This window comes from Phaethon aethereus, assembly GCF_964289735.1.
Source record: "Phaethon aethereus genome assembly, chromosome: 1".
NCBI lineage: Eukaryota > Metazoa > Chordata > Aves > Phaethontiformes > Phaethontidae > Phaethon > Phaethon aethereus.
The window spans coordinates 58561540-58580435 of NC_138575.1; the positions used below are offsets into that span (position 1 = coordinate 58561540).

Here is an 18896-nt window from a genome sequence, read left to right on the forward strand (position 1 = left end):
CTCAAAGGAAGATCGTGGGAGCTGAGCCAAGTTCACGTTGCTGGCTCTCACTTCGCACCAGCCTGCAGGCAAGACTGGGTATGGAGCAAAGTGGGGTGCTGCAGATCCTGATGCCCCACCCCATCTGATGCAACTCTCCACTCTCAGCTGGGAGCCGTGACCCTGCTTGGCTGTGTCTGACCAGGGGTTACGGAGCTGTGGGCTGCCTCGAGCTCAGCTTCCCACCTCTGCTCAGCTGTGGCTTGGCCTCGCACCCTGAAGCAATCTTGCCTTGCCTGGCAGGATGAAGGTGCAGAGAGATGATGTGGTCCCCTAGCAAGGCTTTTGGAACTTGGAGATTGTAGGCGTGGAGGGAAACGTTGTAGTAAATGTTTGCCTACTGTGCTCTTCTCTTCTTGCAGTGCCTGGAGATTTCTCTTTCTCTTTGTCTCTGTTGCCCTACCTCCTCCTGGTCTGCCTTTCCCTTCCCAGGCTAGACAATGGGGAGAGCTGACGCAGAGGAAGGACAGCTCCCAGCTCCCGTGAAGCCCCCGGATGGTGGCTGGGGCTGGATCGTGCTTCTTGGCTGCTTTGTGATCACTGGCTTCTCCTATGCCTTCCCGAAAGCCGTCAGTGTCTACTTCAAGGAGCTCATGAAAGATTTCCATGTGGGCTACAGTGACACAGCCTGGATCTCCTCCATCATGCTTGCCATGCTCTACGGGACAGGTGATGCTTGGATATGCTTTCCCCTCCCCAACTTGTGCCTTCCCCTGACCTGCTACAGGCCCAGACCTTGTCCCCATGGGCTCTCGTCATGCTCACTGGCCTGGTCATGAACCAACATGCAGAATACAATTGTCCCACCACTTCTGTTCTAGTGTACTGCATTTCATGTCCCTGTTTTCTCTGCCCCAGGAGACCTCAGGGGTCACCCCACCTGTCTCTCAGTTGACACAGGGTTTGCTCCCGTTACTGAAGTGTTGCCCCTACCACACCAAACTGTTGTTCCCAGGGATCAGGGGGCTGAAGGCAGGGCAAAGCAGATGTCTCCACACCACCGCCTCTCTCCCTTGGCTGGGCCCAATGTGTGTGTATCTAAGCAGCCAAGCAGTGGTCTCTGTCATCCCCCGAGTGCCCTGCTTTGGCTGGCTGCCCCTTCCCAGTTGTCCTGTCTCCTTCTGGTCTCCTACTCTGTCTCCTCTCCTTCCCTCCCAGGACCAGTATGCAGCATCATGGTGAACCAGTTTGGCTGCCGGCCTGTGATGCTCATCGGCGGGCTGCTAGCTTCCTCTGGGATGATCCTGGCATCTTTTACCACCAATATCATTGAGCTATATCTGACAGCTGGCGTGCTGACAGGTGAGAGCCCCAGGATTTGGGGGATAACGACACAGACTTACCTGGGGAAAAGCCAAGAACATGTTGTATCTCCCTTTAGCACTGCCATGTCTAGCATCAGGTCTCCCCTCACTTATTCACACCTGCTCACAGGAGGCATCTAGTCCTGAACATTGTACCTGTGGGAGATGCATCTGCTGGATCTTAACAGGCAGGGCCTGTGGTTGAGGGGAGAGAGGCAGAAGAAATATTAGTGATGCTCAGTGATCATGGCAACTGGGGTGGCAGGGGAGAGAGGCAAAGTTTCTGTTTAAGGCACAGGTCCTGTCTAAACATGGCCACAGTTACCTGATTCAAACACACTTCAGGTAGACAGGCTGTTTTAGCCCATCTCCGGGGCAACCCACCAACATGGAAGAGCAGAGACTTGTGAGGAACACATGAATCTCATCATGAGGCTCCAGGTCTACGATAGTCTGAGGGGAGTTTTGAGTTTGTTGCAAACCACACCTCATGCTCTTGTACTCCCTGTCTCCCTCCTGTCTCACTCTCTTGTAGGTCTGGGTATGGCGTTGAACTTCCAGCCCTCACTGATCATGCTGGGCACCTACTTTGACAAGCGTCGTCCTCTTGCGAATGGACTGGCTGCCGCTGGGAGCCCTGTCTTCCTTTCCTCCCTCTCTCCACTGGGGCAAGTGCTGCTGGAGAAGTTTGGTTGGCGAGGAGGGTTCCTTATCATGGGGGGCCTTCTGCTTAACTGCTGCACTTGTGGAGCAGTCATGAGACCCCTGGATATGGGCATGAAGCGGAAGATGGAGAAAGCTCAGGACAAATATGAAGCCAAGGAGATGCTGCCCATAGGAGGGAAATCAGAGGAGGGAATCAGCACCACTGATGGAACCAAGAAAGCCAAGAAAGCCAAAAAGAAGACCAAGAAAGGAAAGAAGCTTCTGGATTTTAGTATCTTTTCCAACCGAGGTTTTATCATTTACACTATTTCAAAGTTCATCCTGGTCTTGGGTCTCTTCGTGCCCCCCATATTGCTGGTCAACTATGCCAAGGACACAGGTGTACCAGACACAGAGGCTGCATTCTTGCTCTCCATCATTGGTTTCATAGACATCTTTGCCCGCCCAGCCTGCGGCATGGTGGCAGGGTTGAAATGGGTCCGCCCTCACGTGGCATACCTGTTCAGCTTCGCTATGCTCTTCAATGGCTTGACAGACATCTGCAGTGCCAGGGCTAGCAATTACACAGGGCTGGTCATCTTCTGCGTCTTTTTTGGCATCTCTTATGGCATGGTGGGGGCACTGCAGTTCGAGGTGCTGATGGCCATTGTTGGCTCCCAGAAGTTCTCCAGTGCCATTGGGCTGGTCCTACTTATCGAGGCTCTTGCTGTGCTCATTGGTCCACCCTCTGCAGGTAGGTCTCTTGCTGCAAAACAGAGGTGATTTTTTTGGCTACCATCCCACAGTATTGCTGATATTGGGCATGGTACTAGAAGAACGGTCCTATTTCTCAACTTTGAATTTCCTCTGGAAGCTGAGATCTGAAGTGAGAGCTCCCAGTCTCACTCCATGCACCACAACACTGAATCTAAGCAGGGACAGAAGCTGGCAAGTAATATTTCTCTCTCTGCTTTGCTCAGAGACCTGAGCGACAGCAGGCATACAGAGCTATCCAGAGTGGCATGACTTCCAGTGTCCTTCACTCCTGATCAGTGGCGCTTCCCTCTCTCTCATGCTGGGATCCAGCACTCTGCCTTCACTGCAAATGTTGCACAAAATCATGTTATGGGTAGGGTCAGGCACATGCTGCAGGCAAACCTTTGAGAGCCTTCAGTAGGACAAGGCGAGGGTCTTTCAAATTCTCCTTGGTGTCTGTGGCCTTTTGATTGGTGTTGTGAATAATGATCTGAATTTGCATTGGCCCCAATCCCAAGGCACAGGTGTGTTGGTGTCCATCAAGTCAAAGCAGTTTGTAGAGCGACCTGAGACATTTGATGTTACTTTTTTGAGAGGATTAAGACACTCACAGCTTCTCAAGCAGTCTGCTCTAGGCCACAGTCCCTGGTAAGGTCAATGCCCCACAAATAGCCCATAAACAGGCTATTGAATGGGGAGAGACCCTTCACCCAAGAGGTTAGTGCAGGTTACTGTTAAATGTCTGATCAGGTCTGAGAAAGCCAAAGCATGCCAAAGGCTTATTTCTAAACGAAGTGCAGTTCCCTGCATGTACGATTTGCGAGGAAGGGTCAGGAACAGACTGTGGGCAAATCCCAGGGCAGGAACCAAGGCAGTTGCTTCCTGCACTCCCTTCCTTCAGCGGCCACACGTGGGCTAAAGCCCATCAGTGAGGACCTCTGTGTGAATGACCTTTTCATTCACATACCACCAGTTATGAGTAAAACCTGCCCTCGGCAACTCCACCCAGCTCTCAGGTAAAAATTGGTGGCCAAGAGAAGAGCCTTTTGATGCTAACAATAATTCATGCCCCATCTTACATGCTGTGGGGCAGTCGTCAGTCCCAGGCCAGGGAGGGTCAAGAAAGATGTGTCTCGGAAGCAGCTGCAGAGAGATCATGGGGGGAGAACGGGATGTGACGCCTTGGTCCTTGGTGGTGATGGGGGACACCCCTTAGCCCTCCTACCTCAGTTTAGCTGTGCCTTGGTACTGTGTGCCCACATGATGGGACGCAGACAGTGCAGGGTAGCCGAAGAACAGTGTTGGGGGGAGCCAAGTTGTGGTTCCCACCCTCCCCTGAGGGGGACCCACTGCTGCAGGACCCCCCTGGTACAGGGGTACAGCTTGAGTGTGTTGGCAAACCCGACAGCTCAGACTTGGGGGAGCAGTGCTCAGATGGAAGAAGGGGGTTGAACAAAGTGGCTTTGTTTGGTGTAATCCTCCTGAGCTGCTTCCCGCTCCGTGGGGCTGAGGGGGTTTGGCACAGGATAAGCTGCACACATACACACACATGCGCGCGCACATGCATGCAGGCTTCTCACTTGCTGTCCAGCTTAGGTGAACGGGGCACATTCACCCGGGGAGGAATTTGTTGCGTGCCTCCCATGACTGTTCCGGGAGGCACCTCAATGTGCCCTGCGGCTGGTTTCAGGCCATGCACCATAGTGCAGCAGGGACCAGGGGCCACAGGCGCAGTCAGGAGCACATGAGACTGGAATGAAGCCTCCACTCACTGTGGCCCCATTCTGACTGTAGCAGGGCAGCTGCTCAGGCTCCCCAGCACCAAGGACTGGGAACGTTCCCTCCATTACCAGCGCTGGTGCATTCAGAAGGTACATTGAGAACATCTCTTCGGCAGAGAAATCATCAGGTGTGGGCCAACCAAAGAGATTTTTTTGCCAAAGAGATGTTTCTTCTCCCCCTCTGAATGTTTTCCTGGCATGATAGCTTAAGAAATATCAAAGACTCTCAAATTTTATTTCTTTTCTGAGATTGGACAAGCCCTCAGAGGCTCCTCTCACCTTGGCAAGAAGAAGATGATGTGAGACCGTAACATCAGTGTGTCACAATTAGTAAACCTTGTCCAAACAAGGAAAAACACCAACCCCACACTCTTAGAGTACTTTCCCTGGTGATACAGTGTGGCTCTTGCCCAGGGTGATTTTTAGATGTTCAAGCTTCTTGCTCTTCCCTTGAGAAATGAGTCCTCAGACAAAGGCAGGTGCTGCCCGCCTGTGCTGGGCTGTCCATGCAGGAGTGCATAGGCTGAGGCTAACTGTCTCATTTCTTCTCAAACCCATCAGGCCGCTTGGTTGATGCTCTCAAGAACTATGAGGTGATCTTCTACCTGGCGGGCTCAGAGGTGGTGCTCTCCGCTCTCTTCCTGGCTATGGCCACCTACTGCTGCTTGAACCGAGGGAAGAAGAAAGAACCTCCCCCAGAGAAGAACCCGTCTGCGGGTGGCGGGAGCGACACCGAGGAAGCAGAGTCCGATGTGCAGGAAGCTGAGGAGCACAGCAGCGACAACCACCAGCCGGTTCACAGCACCGACAACGCCGTGGTGGCGGCCAGCGAGGAGGCCAACCACGTGGCAGAGGAGCAGAGCGGGGAGGGAGGCGGGTGTCCCGAGGGGGATGGGGAGGTGTTGGCACGAGATGGCTGCAACGCTGACCAGACGGTGGAGCGGGACAGTTTTTAGCCAGGGCAGAGGAACAGGGATGTATAAAACTGGCCTTGTTTGCATGCACCTCAGCATGGGAGGGTAGGTGGGATATTGGGTGGAGAAAGTTGAGACAAAAGCAGATGTAAGAAGTAAGAGGGAGACGCATAAGAATAGCTGGTCCTTGTGTACGTAACTCCACATACCTACCCAGTGATACATCTACTCACATCCTGCACCCATGCTGGTACAACACAGGCTCAGAGCAGCCCAAACACCAAAAAGAAAAAAAAAAATTTCTTTCCTCCCTTCCAAATCAGCCCTGGAGAAAGTCTTTTGAAGAGGCTGCCAAGGACTCTCCTTTTCCTTCTGCATTGTCAAAATACAGAACAATTAGAGACTCTTTGTAATCAGATCTGGTACGCTTTGGTCTGGTGTCAGTGTTTCTTCTGCCCCACTTCTCCAGGCTAAGCTGGCAGTAGGTTTAGGAGGGGTTGTAATTCGTAGCTATCATTCAGGCCACCTCCAGCTGCAGCCAGCATGGGGGGAGACACTGCCCCCCCCTGCAATACCCACCTCGGGCACTGCCAAACCAGTGGGACACTGGGACCGACCTGGACCCTCTCTAGAGCATCTTTTGTGGGCAGTAAAGCCGAGGCAGTGACACATGATGCTGTTTTTCCAAGTAGGGAAGCGCTGGGTTAGAGGCCACCGCTGAGGTGCAGGAAGAAGACATCTAAGAAAGGCTAATGCCATTAGGTGAGCAGCCACGAGACAGAGCCTGGCTGACAGGAATAGCCGTGAGCCAGCTTTATCTAGGCTGAAGTGAGTCCTGTTGACATGTGAAGGGAACAACTTGGCTCCTACAGGGGTGGGGGTTTCAGGGCAGGTAAATAACCATGTCCCAAGCGATTATCCACTCAGCAGGAACGGCACCAGACGCGTGTGTGTTTTCCTTTTAAATAGAGAAAACCCCCTTACGTAAAGGAATCAAAGGTGAGGCAGAAGGACAAGCTGCAGCCCCTGGGTGCCACTAACGAGTGTGCTGGAGCACGTGGTAAGGCAAGCATGACCCCATCACCCCTGCTGCAGTGGTGGATTTCTAGATTCAGAGAGGACAACCTTCCCTCGCATGCTTAAACCACTCCTAATCTGCTTTAGGACTGGATCTTTTATAAACACCCCTGGCCAAAGCCCTTTCTTCCGGTTTCCTGAACTGCTTCACCTCAGAGGCCCCGGGGGAACCTGTGACTATGGCAAGGGATCAAAAACTAAGCATCAGGCTACAAGGAAGGGCAGCTCATGGGACCATCAAAATAGGTGTTTCATTCCAGATCAGACTGACTACAAATTAACAGGTAACGAGCGAAGCCTGCAGGACCCATAAAGCCATTTAAACCCAGCGGGGGAGCGGGGACATGAAGGAAAGGGTTTCATTCTAAGATGCTCACAAGCAATGAGCGGTGAAAGATCAGCAAAGTAAAGATGCTGAAGAATGTCAGTTTAAGAAGAGACATAAGAATTGGAAATTGGAGGGGAGAAGGTAAACTCCATGGGGCTGTGCCCTGTCCCACCACAGCTAACACCATTGTTAGCTCCGATTGTGAGCTGGTCACAACAGTGACTTTGGGCTTTTTCCTATTCAAACCCACTTAGAAACATCCCAAATCAGACTAAGCACCGTGCCAAACCCCAGATGCAAAGCTCTGGGAGAATGAGAAGTAGCAGCAAGGCTGAGAGAGCCCTGTAGGCGTTCATTCTCTGCTCCACAAGCTTGCTCTCCCTTCCCTACAAGGCAGGATCACTATTTCCGCTCTGCTTGACCAGGTTGCTCTGCAGCTCTTTCCCCAGCAACCCCAAAACCCCTGTCCACCAGGCTGGGTTTTCCTCATCCACCAATATCCCCTTCAAGAAGCAGCTCACAACTTCCCAGAGGTCCAAGGTCCAGCATGAAAACAACTGCCCTTGTTAGCACCAGGCAGGTCACTAGAACAAGGTCCCCTCTGTTTCCTTGTCACCAGTCAACATTTCCCACTAAGCTTCCCGCTCTTAAATCTTTTCACAAAAGCACATCAAAGCCTTTAGGGTACAAGATCTTGTTACAGACGGTGCTGTAAGATACCCAGACCAATTCCTTCCCCTCCACCTGTCAGGTTGCAAAAAACCCGGCTATGCTGCCTCCCACTTTGCATCGTTGGCTTTCAGGCAGGCTCCGCTGAAGTGTTTTCTCCATTCCTCTTAACCGCTCTGTATCTTGGCACAACAAACAGCTCTGAAAGAGGATCAGGGACTTAAGCATCAGCTCAAGCTTGTGATGCAACAGCTGAGCTATGTGGAGAAGCTGGCCCTGGAGGGGTGCAAGGATGCCACCGGGCAGGACTGAGGCAACTGGTGGCTTTACAAGAGCTGGTGTTCCCCTGGGAAGCCAAGATGCAGAGAAGCTGGTATTACATGGAGGACCATTACATTATAAGCCTCCTCCTTTGGAAACCTGTGCTGCTGTGACCAACACAGCTTGGCATAAGGATTATCCACCAGTATGAGCAAGAAAATAAAAATGGCCAGCACATGACACCCATCTTCCCATCACTGTATTTTAAGATTAAAACCAATGGAGGATGAGCAAACAAATCTCTAAAGTAAACCCATGAAGGACAGGAAACAAAATGCCACTCTTTTCTTTATTAGAGACAACAGCCAGTACATCAGAGTCCATTTAAATCTTCCAGAGCAGCTTGACCATGGATGGCTTTCTTCCAGGCACCCATAGAGAGGAGGCAGCTCCAAAAACAAATCAAAGAGAAAAAACAAAACAAAACAAACATCTCAATCATAAATTGATGCCCTTAAATAACTTCTCTCACTACCACTAGAATGTAATGACAGAGAAGTCAAAACCCTTGCCTCTAAGAAGCACACCACTCCTGGCAGTTGTGCTGCCCGCTAAATGAGAAAGTGCCATCTGCATCTGGGATCAGCCCACAGGGATGGAGGGAGAAGAGAAAAGGAAGGAGGAAAGAAGCAGCCTCACTTACCTTGGTTTTCCTTTCCCCCTTTCCCTTGTGCTGGGCAACAGGACGTTAGCTACTGCTTCTGGCTGGCCCAGAGGCAGCACAAAATGGTTGTGTAGAGAGGACAGCAGGAGGTGGTTTGTTATTCATGCTTTGCACTAAAAAATCTCACTGCCTCTGCCTACAGGTCATGTCTTCCTCTTTCCATAGTGCTTCCTGTTTCTCCTCTTTAGTTTAAGGAGGGGACATCTTCTTTGCGGCTCTAAGGTGGCTCCTCCTGGCACCTGCAAAAGGAAAGAGGGTGCAGGACTGGCTGCACATCCTCCAGAAGCACATTTGGTTATCGTCCATCGCAAGGAGCCATAAGAGAGGAGAATGATGGAAAGGAAATGCAGGAAGCTTTGCTGTTATTCCCAGCAATCTGCCTGCCTCAGACAAGCACGTTCACTTCAGCATCTCTGCCAAGTAGAAGGGCTCCTTCCTGAGCCAGGTCCCTCCTTCCCGCAGGGAATGGAAGAGCCACATCCTGCAGGATTCTAGCCCTGCGGTATAGCTATGGAGTGTGCCCATGGTGCCAGCTGTGCAGGAGCTCAGGGACTATGAAGAGGGTGGTAGCCAGCAGAACAGACTTTCTAAATCTTTGCAGCAGGGTTGCATCAGCCCAGCATACCAGCCCCCACTTCAAGAACTTCCACCAGACCCTTGGTTGGAGGGTGATAAGATCACACACAGCACCACTGGTTTGAGGCATCAGTTCAGACTTGCTCCTATTTCTTCAAAATGGTGGCGCAGAGAGCTGGTGGGAATGATCATCCTACAAAAATTGGTCCTGCAGCCCATGGGGACAGATGCAAAAGACAGAGAAAGCTTAAAACAGGCCAGAGAATGGGAAGCTTGAAGAGAGCAAGCAGTGGGGTGAAGAAAACAATGCTGGTGCTAACACTTTCCTATAGCACAAGTGGAGGACAGAAGGGTGCTGCTCTTGCCATTTGTAATCATCTCCAAATGTTTAACTGTCTTCCAGGTGCCAGAAGGGAGTGGTGCACCCCACACGCTCAGCAGCATCCTGCCTGCGCACAGAGTCACATGGCAGTGTGGTAGGGGATTTTCCTCCCCACACCTCAGTACCCGAGTTGGGCAGCAGAAGTCTCTGGGAGAAAAAGGAATATTCAGGCAAAAAAGCAAGGGAAGAGAGAGGAAAGCAGAGGTTGGTCCCAATCCAACCAGCTACCACCACCCAAAGCAGAGGGGGAATCCCAGGCTGGACATACACAGAAATCACAGAGGATGAATTGCCATGTGAAATACATATTTTTATAACAGTCTGCAAAGTCTTTCCTCTGGCCATGCTGGCACACTCAGGCATCATCAATGAGCTTTTCGCCATTTGCGTCCTCTTTCCAGCTACCTTCTTTCTCACTTCCTCCTTCTCCTTCTTCTTCTTCTGCCCCATCTGTGTACGTGTCCTTCTGCCCATAGTTGAGAGTAGTGCGGGCAAGGTCCACCTCAATGGGAAAGACATCTGCATCTCGGAGCACGGCATAGCAGTCATCATAGTACTTGGACATTGTGGAGACAAAACGTTGGAGCTGGAACACGATGTCCTGCACTGTAGTGGAGACATGTTGGGAACAAATCAGGTGAAAACCCCCTTCCCAAACAGTGTGAAGGCTGTGATCAAGCATCCCTCATCAGCATTAGATACAGTCTCCTATGTATTAATCCCTTTCGGCCCCTGAGGGTGGATATCACAGGCACATCCACAAAAGGGCTCTTCAGCAAAGACTTCTGAGCTGAGAAGAAGGAGGAGCATAAAAGCCAAAGCCATGTCTGCCTGACCCCTTCAGGTGCTGGACACAGCAGTGGTACTCACCGTGTTTCTGGTCCAGGAGCTCTATTTTCTCTAGCACGTCCTTCCTCATCTTGGCAAAGCGTGTGCGAGCCTCCTGCCGGCAACGTAGGATAAGGCGGTATTCATAGTTCCCAGTGCTGACCCGGTAGAGAGGCTCACCCAGAGCCTGCCAAAAACACGGCGCCATTTTAGAGATTCCCACAACAGTACTTGTACACAGAGTTTGCCTACCGATGCGGACTCATAATGACCTTGGGTTATTACAGCCCTCTCAAGCTCACTGGAACTGCAGTCAGGAAACAGGAGGAATGCTGAGCCACGTCAACAAACCAGCAGTCAATGGGGCCATTTTGAAGGCCAAATACATGCCAACCATGGTAAAGAAAAGCATCACTACTAATCAAAGACAGAAGGACAGGCACCTTTCAACCCAGCATGGAGAACTGGAATGGCTTCTCATCTGAACTATTAAGACAGACACTAGGAACAAACAAGTCTAGGGTCTGAGGGATATATTAGTTTATATCAATCACACAAAAGATTCTGCCCTCCTCTGCAAGCTTTGCCCTATATGGATTGCGTGAAACATTATACAGGAAACCCTGTGGTATCTACAACCATACAGACACCATACTGGAAACCAGTAGGGAGGGACCTATACGTTGTCCCACCAAACAATTTTGAGAGAAAGGGGTTAGATCTGTCAGCAAAAGAGCATTCTTCTCTTGCACCTGTAAACGTAACACATGTAAAAATCCATGTTATGGACTATGGCTTGGCAATGCACGCTGCATGCACCAAAACCCAAAGATGTTACTCTGCTGGGCATGACTGGGATTCTTTCCTTCCCATTTAGCAGGAAAGGTATAACTAAATGTTGTGTTAGGAAAGTTGTATTCCTTCCTGGCACTGGGAATTGGGCCTTCCAAAAATTCAAATCCCTGCTCTGAGATCAATACCTAGGATAAAACAAAATCTGATTTTTATACAGGGAAACTGGGCATGTTGGGGACACCTTTAGCTATCTTAACAGAGCTGTTAAGGATTATTTGTAAAACTCTAAACCAGACAGCAAACTGTTATTGGAGAATGTTGCCTTTTTTTTTTCTTAAGTCTTCTGATTTTAAATTACCTATTTATAGGAAAACTATTATTAAGAGAGATCCTTTAATCAGTTTTCCTCAACTATGAATGCCACTTTCACATGCCTTTTGCTAGAGAAGCTAAACCTCCATTTCTCAGAAACAAGTCCAGAATTAATGATAAGCTGTACACTCCACACAAATGGAATCTGTGAAAATAACACCTTAATTCTCCTTACACAAGCTAATATTACTTAAACACCAAGACAGGCAACCACCAAGCAAACAAACTGCAGAGGAGATGTCTGGTCCCTCCTCTATTCCAAAGCACCAGTGATTCATGACAGTTATTGGCAGTGTTTCCTAGGTAGCATTTAAAGATCTCTGATTTCTAATACGTTTAGAACAGATGTGTGTAATCCTTAGGATGTATTCACTAGTTTGGCACAGGAGCACTTTTGCAATTACAAGGTTGTGTGCACAGGGAAGCTGCAGAAACAGAGTATGCAGTTTTCATTGCCACAGTACTGGTACTCACAATGCAGCTGTACTCTTCATCATCCATCTCTTTGACTTTCAGGCAGTAAGACTTTGTAGGGTTTTAAAAAAAAAGGCAAAAAGCAAAACAAGAAGGAAATATTAAGAATTAGAAGCAACTTCATTATTAACCATAGCCATAGGGTTGTACCATTTCAATCCCTCCTTCAATGCTGCAGCTAGGGACGCTGGGGAAAGCACGGTGTGATCAGAGTATATTAAACATGCCAGGTGGAAAGAAGATCTATTTAGAGAAATATGGGGAGAGAAAATGGTGTGGGAGAGAGAAGGTGCTTATTATTTATATTACAGGAGCAAACACGTTAGATACATGTAAGAGAAAAATCCTGTGTTCATCTACTCTTTGGGAAAGCACAGTACCAGAAAAGTATGAGGAGGTAATAAATAAAGAGAGGCAGAAAAAAAAATGAATTGTGGGATGGATTGATGTGGGAAGACATGCTGCCATATTCACTTGCCTTAAGGGCTGCAGCTCCAAATACTTCTCTAAACTGGTAACAGGAAATAGATTCCTACAGTTACAGAACAGATGCACTTAACAGCTCTACCCTATTTTTTGGGGCGTAGAAAACAAGGGATGAGTGGAATGGAGAAGGGAGAAAAAAAGCATGGTCTACATTAAAACAAACATGATTTGACAGTGGTTTAATCTGGCTAAGGAAAGACTATCCAAGCTACCTGAAAAATATGACTCTAAGGCTGGTGAGCTATTTAGGGGAGTTCAAGAGCGTAAGTTGCATAAGAACTCTTTCCAAATAAATAAGGAAATTAATTTGGTGATGTAGAAAACAAATCATCTGGGTTCTGGGAGATGTCTCTTACCACTGAGAACTATTGGGTCAAAAGCAGGTGTCTGAATTTGAGTAATCCATCAGTAGACAAAGAATTGGAAAAAACAATGCATTCCTGCATGGACTGTGGAAGGATGGACATGTGATTGTTCAGGATATGATTCTATGAAACTTAATTTCAACCAGCACTAAAAAAATAAAAAAGAGCAGCTCACCAAATATTCAAACTTGACATCCAGGTATTTTTTGATAGTCAGCCTTGTGTCAGGAATGGCTTTATTCAGATACGTATTCAAGTCAGTAAGCATCTGCAAGGGAAACATCCTGTTGCTGAGTGTAAGACCAAAAAGCATGACTACAATTCATCAAGGGCAACCTTCTAACCAGCACAGGTCATGAGACTGCCTCGAGTTAACTCTTTTTAACTAGAGCATATCTGAAAGAAAATATTTGATCTTGACTGAGAATTGCCATGGTTAGAGCATCCATTACTGTCACGGGCAAGTAGTTCCAGCATTAGAAATGTATGCCTCACTTCTAGCTGGAATCCATCTTCCTTCAACTCATCTTGTTTCATTTTCAACTGGTCCTGGAAATTGCTGTCGCTGATTAGGAGACCCACTACCCAATGTTGTCTATCCAACATGGCACTTAAAAGGTGCTCAAATCAACATTCAATACTCTCTTTGCTAAACTAAGTGGACAGATGCCCTGGAGACTCTCACTCAAATATATTGATTGAAATCCTTAAATTGTTCTTGGACTTCTTACCTAAACTCTTTTAAATTTAGTGACAACTTTTAATGATGGGTACCGATAGCAGGGAAGGGGCTCTAGGGACTACACTGATCAAACTAGCCCTCATCCCCAAATGAAAAGGAGAGGAATATACTCATGTGCAAAAGTCAAAGGGACAAGATTGATACATTCACTACATTACCTGTTAGGTTCTTTATGAAGAGTTCCCTGAAGGAAAGCAGACAAAGATAGTTCTTCCCCCAGTGAATGAGCTTTAACACCACACCTTCAAAGACAGGCTTCTGTCTTTCTAGATTCCCCTCTTCTCCAGACCCTTTACTCCTATGGTTAAATTCTTTACCGGCTTAATTGTTTTCAGAAGGTGAATCCCAAACTTCTCAATGTTGCGATGAGCATCAGCAAATTTCACAAAGGCTTCACTGGCAGCTGGTTGCGGCTCCCGTACTCCAATGACAGAGAACACATCTCCAAATGCTGGATGAGGGTAAAAAACACAAACAGATGAAAGAAGAGGTTGACCATGGAGAAGAACCTTGCTTCCAATATTACAACTCCTTCCCACAACCTTGCTGGGGAATGACACTACATGTTCCCTACAGACCAGAGGCTGGCAGGGCATTTCTTCAATGTCTCATATGAAAGACAGGACCAGTGTTAGCACCATGACCACTAATGCCAGGAGGGCAGCCCTTCCCAGCTCATTTCTGCAACACTTAGTTTTCTTTCAGTGAGGGAATTGCCTAAGTACTGACTAAAACTCTTGAAATTGGAGGTCAAAGATTTCTGCTCCCTTCACTCAAGATTCTTTACCTCTGTGTGTCTGGGATAGTTCAAAGAAAGCCCTGAGAAGACTCTTGGTGTGCTCTGTCAAGCCTGTGATGGAAGACAGAAAAAACATTTAAGTCATTTCACTGAAACATAATGGAGGCATCCTTCTTTCCCATCTGGTACCTGATGGAAGACACAGTTTACCTTTGTATAACTCTGCAGTCCTCTCCAGCTCTTCTAATCTCTTCACTAGTCCATCTAAATGGAAAGAAGAATCAGAATCCAGAATTACAACAGTCAAATCCAGAACATGGTTAAGACTTGACCAACTGGAAAAACACCAGTTTCATATTTTTGGTTCAAATTTCTCTCACCTCTAAAGCCTGTCCCCTGGTCCAACATGGGAAGCTTTTAAAATAACTGCCCACTAGTTTACAGTGGGGCATCATCACTATCAGTGTTAACTAAGCGGGTCCCCACTTTAAATTAATTTGACCTTAGCTAAAATTTAAATGGCCCCAACGACAGTATATATCGCTCAAGAAGGGCGGAGGCAATCACAACAGTGAGGTATAGCAGAAAGAAAGGATTATGAAGGAATAATGTGGAACATGCAAGTAACATTAAAAAGTTGGTAAGCACAAGAGGGTAAGTAAGTGTTCCCTTAAGAAAATGTCCTCCTGGACAATACTTACCATTGCAAAGTATGGCTCGGCTTAACCCCAGGGCATCCGCTGTCCCTGAGCTCATGTTCTCTACCAGTCGATGCTTCACCTTCTTCAATACTAAAAGCCAAAAGAGAGTTGCAAACTAGGATCAGCGTCATTTCTATGGGCATGAAAAGCACACTAGCATACTTTACCACTTTCTCAGGCATTGAATAAACTGGCCAATCTGAACTTAACTCACTATTGAGGTAGTGAGCAGAAAAACAATACCATAGAATCTAGATATTCGGTCCAGCTGTGCATACCACATCTTCTATCTTGTCTATCTGTTCTGCTCCCATATCCTGTATACTTCAATCAATAGAGCTCCAGCACTTCTTTTGGAAGAATATTCAAAAAAATCACTTTGCTATAAGCTACCTATCATCATATTTGGAACTACACTTTGCTTATGCTACTTGCTGTTTTACATCAACTGAATTCAGGAGACAAGGCTGAAGGCAAGATTTAATGCTCAAAGTTATCCCTTTGCTTACTTATATCTTCTGGTTCTTAGTTAAACCCTTTTGTCATCCCTTGATGGAATTAACTTCTGTCTTTGGTGGTCATACTCTGCAAATTACTAGAGACAATTATGCCCTCTTTGGAATCAGATGACTCAGCTACATTTATTTAGAGGCAAACTTGCAGGGGTGCCAAGTGCCTTCAGCTCCCAAGAACTCAGCTGAAGCCACAGTGTTCAGCATCTCTGGAAAATACCAGTCTCACTGCACTTCTGTTTCCCCAGAAATCCATCTCAGTCCTCACCATTTTCCTGAACCCCTGTCAATTCATTAGCACCATGAAAAGAAATAAAAGAAAAAAAGGATAGACTTTTTATGAAAGTGAGAAAGGTAGACCATATAATGGAGACATCTGTGTAGGCTTAGTTCAAAACACACACTTTGTTTTAGAAATAAAGTCTCCCCTCTCTCCTATAAAATTTGTGGTGGTACAAAACTCAGGGTAGATAGGTATTTCATCACTGTTCTCCAAGCTGAGAAACTGCAACCAATTTTTTTTTCAATAGACACATCTCTCTATACAGCTGAAACTCTCAATAGATCAGCATAACTTACATGTATTAAAAATAAGTAAATTAAATTATTACCTAGTTGAGTTTCATCATCCATACTAAACACAGCACAGAAAAACAAGCCTCTCAAAACAACAGTCAAGCCTCAATTTAAAACTTTCAAGACTATTTCAAGATGTCAGGGAAGGGTTTCTTTAAACCTGTAATTCTCTTTGACAGTAACCATCTGAAAAGGACTGAATTAAGAGGAAGAACGGAAAAAGAATTTTACTTTGGTCTTAGCAGGGACCAATCTTTCACCCCTCCATGTCACTTTAACACTCTAGGGAGTAAGAAACCAGTCTTACCGATATCCAAAGACTTGCCCTGCTTTGGGTCGGCCTGAAGCTTGTTGTAGTGAATCGTCACTTCTCCCTTTAGAAAGAACAAATTCAAAACTGCTGTGCTGGAAGCAAGTAGCAATGGCTTCCTTTACCAACAGACAATAAACTGTAAACTACGACTCAGAAGCTCCAGTGGCCCCCTCCTACCTCTCACCTTTACCATCTGTATCATCTTGGCCACCTCCACCTTGGTCTTCCCTTTGACAGACTTCCCATTCACTCCTGTGATTTCATCACCAGCTGCTACTGTGCCGTCTAAGGCTGCTGGAGTGTTATCAAATACCTATCAGAGAGGAAAGAGAGCACAGGTAGTCTGGAATCAAGAGGAAGAGAAAGGTAAATGCAGGGCTGAAAAACAAAAAAAGGGACAATTACAATCCTTCTATTTAACTCAGTTGTACTTTTTTCATGATGAAGCCTCAAATTTTCCCTAACTCAGGGGTGGGCTGATCATCATCTCTCAGGAAGTTCTTGCCTCCAGGATGTGCCTCCACGAGCATAGGACTTCTTGATGTTGAGAATGTCACACTGTTCCCCTGTGAATTCTAACAGGGTCTCCAAGGAGAAGAATAATTTCAGAAGTCTTAATTTAATTCTTCCAACCTATTAGGTACTAGGGTAAGGAAAACTGATTCACTGGAAAGTGAGATGATGTCTCACAATTTGAGAAAAACAGATAACATAGGACTCTCCAGGCCTTCCATCTCTCAGGCCAACACTGTTTTACAAAGATGGCTTATTCTTCCTCCCTGAGTGCCCACCTGGACAATGTAGAGACAGGGGCAGTACTGTGCTCCTCCCCCAATGCTGATCCCAATAAGGTTCTGAGGGTCCTTCTTCAGGGTCACTGTCCCAGGCACAGTGGGGATCCCCCTAGAATGAGAAAGGGGGAATGAATAACTGAACACGGTAGGCAGAGCCGCATGTGTATGAAACAATGCTGGTATCTGAGTCAATACAAACTGAAAACATAACGGCCACTGCACATTTGAATTCATCACATTATCTCCACCATAGAGTCTCCCAGCACAGGCCAGCAGAAAGACCCTCTGGGCTATCTTTTTTGAGATTGCATGCAAGGATTAGAGGTGGGAGAGACACCCTCATCCATTGCTAGGCACTGAGGAAACACCATCATGTTTTAGAGAGTGTTTCATCTGCTCTTAGTGCTGGAATGAGCATAAATGACATGCAAGACAAGTGCTCCATGTCAAATTCATTGCTCATCTCATAAAACCTTTTACTTGCTCAGGAAATGACAGTGTTCTCCTCCTTACAGACCCAAGGAGTCCAAAGTTCTTTCCACTTCTTCTCAGGTCTTATTATGTTTCCTCCATTGTAAATATTTTTTTATCTGGCTAAGGTCACTAACTTACAGAAGATTTGTTAGCACTGCTTTGCAATCAGAAATGCAGGGTACTCACTGCAGAGCAACAGAAAGCGTTCTCCTGTCCTCACCAGCACGGCAATGCCTCATCCCCAGTCCCCAGGGGGAGCAAGAAATCAGGACTGAAGAGCAAGTCTGACTCTTCAGTGCACAGCATCAGAAGCAGGTAAATTTATCCACTCCCATTAGGTCTTGGCTGCAAAGACTATTTCTATTGTTAGCAAAAAACAGGAAAAGACAAGCGAAACACTTACAGCTTATCTTCCTCAATATCATAGTCCAAATCTGCAAACATTGTTTTGGTTAAGTGGAGCCTCTTCGTCTGAAACTGCTTCCTCCAAACTCTCTGGGAAGAAAGAACAGGACAAAACCCAATAAACCAGTGATCTCACTAGAAAACTGCAAAGAATCAACCTGTCACCCTTCTCAATCCCCCCCACCTTTTTTTTTTTTTTGAACATCACATCATGGTTTCCGTTTTTATATGAAAGATGAAAATCATGTCAAGTGTCTCTGATTCTATGCTCTGAATGAGGCAGGAGAAAGTCCTCGAGTTTGAATACTGCATGTTTCAAAACCCACCCATGTGCAGTGTTTCTAAAAGCACAGAACAAAACCTGTCGCCTTCTGGCAGCTCCTTCTTCACACGCTCTACCTGCACCGTGGCTGCTGAAGATATTCACTGTTTCAGTCCTCTACGTCTGTTAAACACCTCCATTTTGATCTTGGCTTCACAGCAACTTATGTCATTTTTTGACGTTCATCTCCTATCTTGGGAACCTATGCAAAGCTTTTTGCAACTTCCTGTCACAGAAAACCTCATTATTTCCCCATGCACACACACACCCCCCCCCCCGTTTAATTTTCTAGTTAATTTCGGGCAGTAATTAGCAGACACGGTTTGGTTTCGCTCATCCTTTGACGGCACCAAAGGCAGGGTGACGCTGCCTCACACCACAGCGGCCCGTTACCGCCACATCCGACCCCACCGGCCGGCGGTGGGTGAGACGAGGGCTTTGCCGACACCCCGCTGTGCTGCGTCACTCCTGGCAGCGGCCTCGCAGCTCAGGCACAGCCCTTCGCGGCCGCGTGGTGCAAGCCCGTCCGCCACCCCCCGCCC

At 47.3% G+C, this 18896-nt stretch overlaps 2 protein-coding genes across 2 annotated transcripts; one reads left to right on the top strand and one right to left on the bottom strand.

The window, feature by feature from the left end:
- Positions 1 to 479: 479 nt before the first annotated feature.
- SLC16A8 (solute carrier family 16 member 8) lies at positions 480 to 5997 on the top strand (the record flags this gene model as incomplete). Its single annotated transcript, XM_082002332.1, has 4 exons — positions 480 to 708; positions 1198 to 1341; positions 1879 to 2742; positions 5087 to 5997. The coding sequence occupies 4 exons, from the start codon at positions 480 to 482 to the stop codon at positions 5479 to 5481; spliced, it is 1632 nt and encodes a 543-aa protein (XP_081858458.1). The 3' UTR covers positions 5482 to 5997.
- A 3811-nt stretch (positions 5998 to 9808) lies between these two features.
- On the bottom strand, positions 9809 to 18098 carry PICK1 (protein interacting with PRKCA 1). Its single transcript, XM_082002450.1, has 12 exons — positions 18031 to 18098; positions 17151 to 17262; positions 16544 to 16672; positions 16354 to 16420; positions 14959 to 15048; positions 14468 to 14521; positions 14306 to 14368; positions 13836 to 13969; positions 12952 to 13044; positions 11926 to 11976; positions 10327 to 10471; positions 9809 to 10062 (listed from the first exon to the last, which is right to left on the bottom strand). Exons 1-12 carry the CDS (start codon positions 18069 to 18071, stop codon positions 9812 to 9814), a joined length of 1230 nt encoding a protein of 409 aa, XP_081858576.1. The 5' UTR covers positions 18072 to 18098; the 3' UTR covers positions 9809 to 9811.
- Between the last annotated feature and the right edge of the window lie 798 nt (positions 18099 to 18896).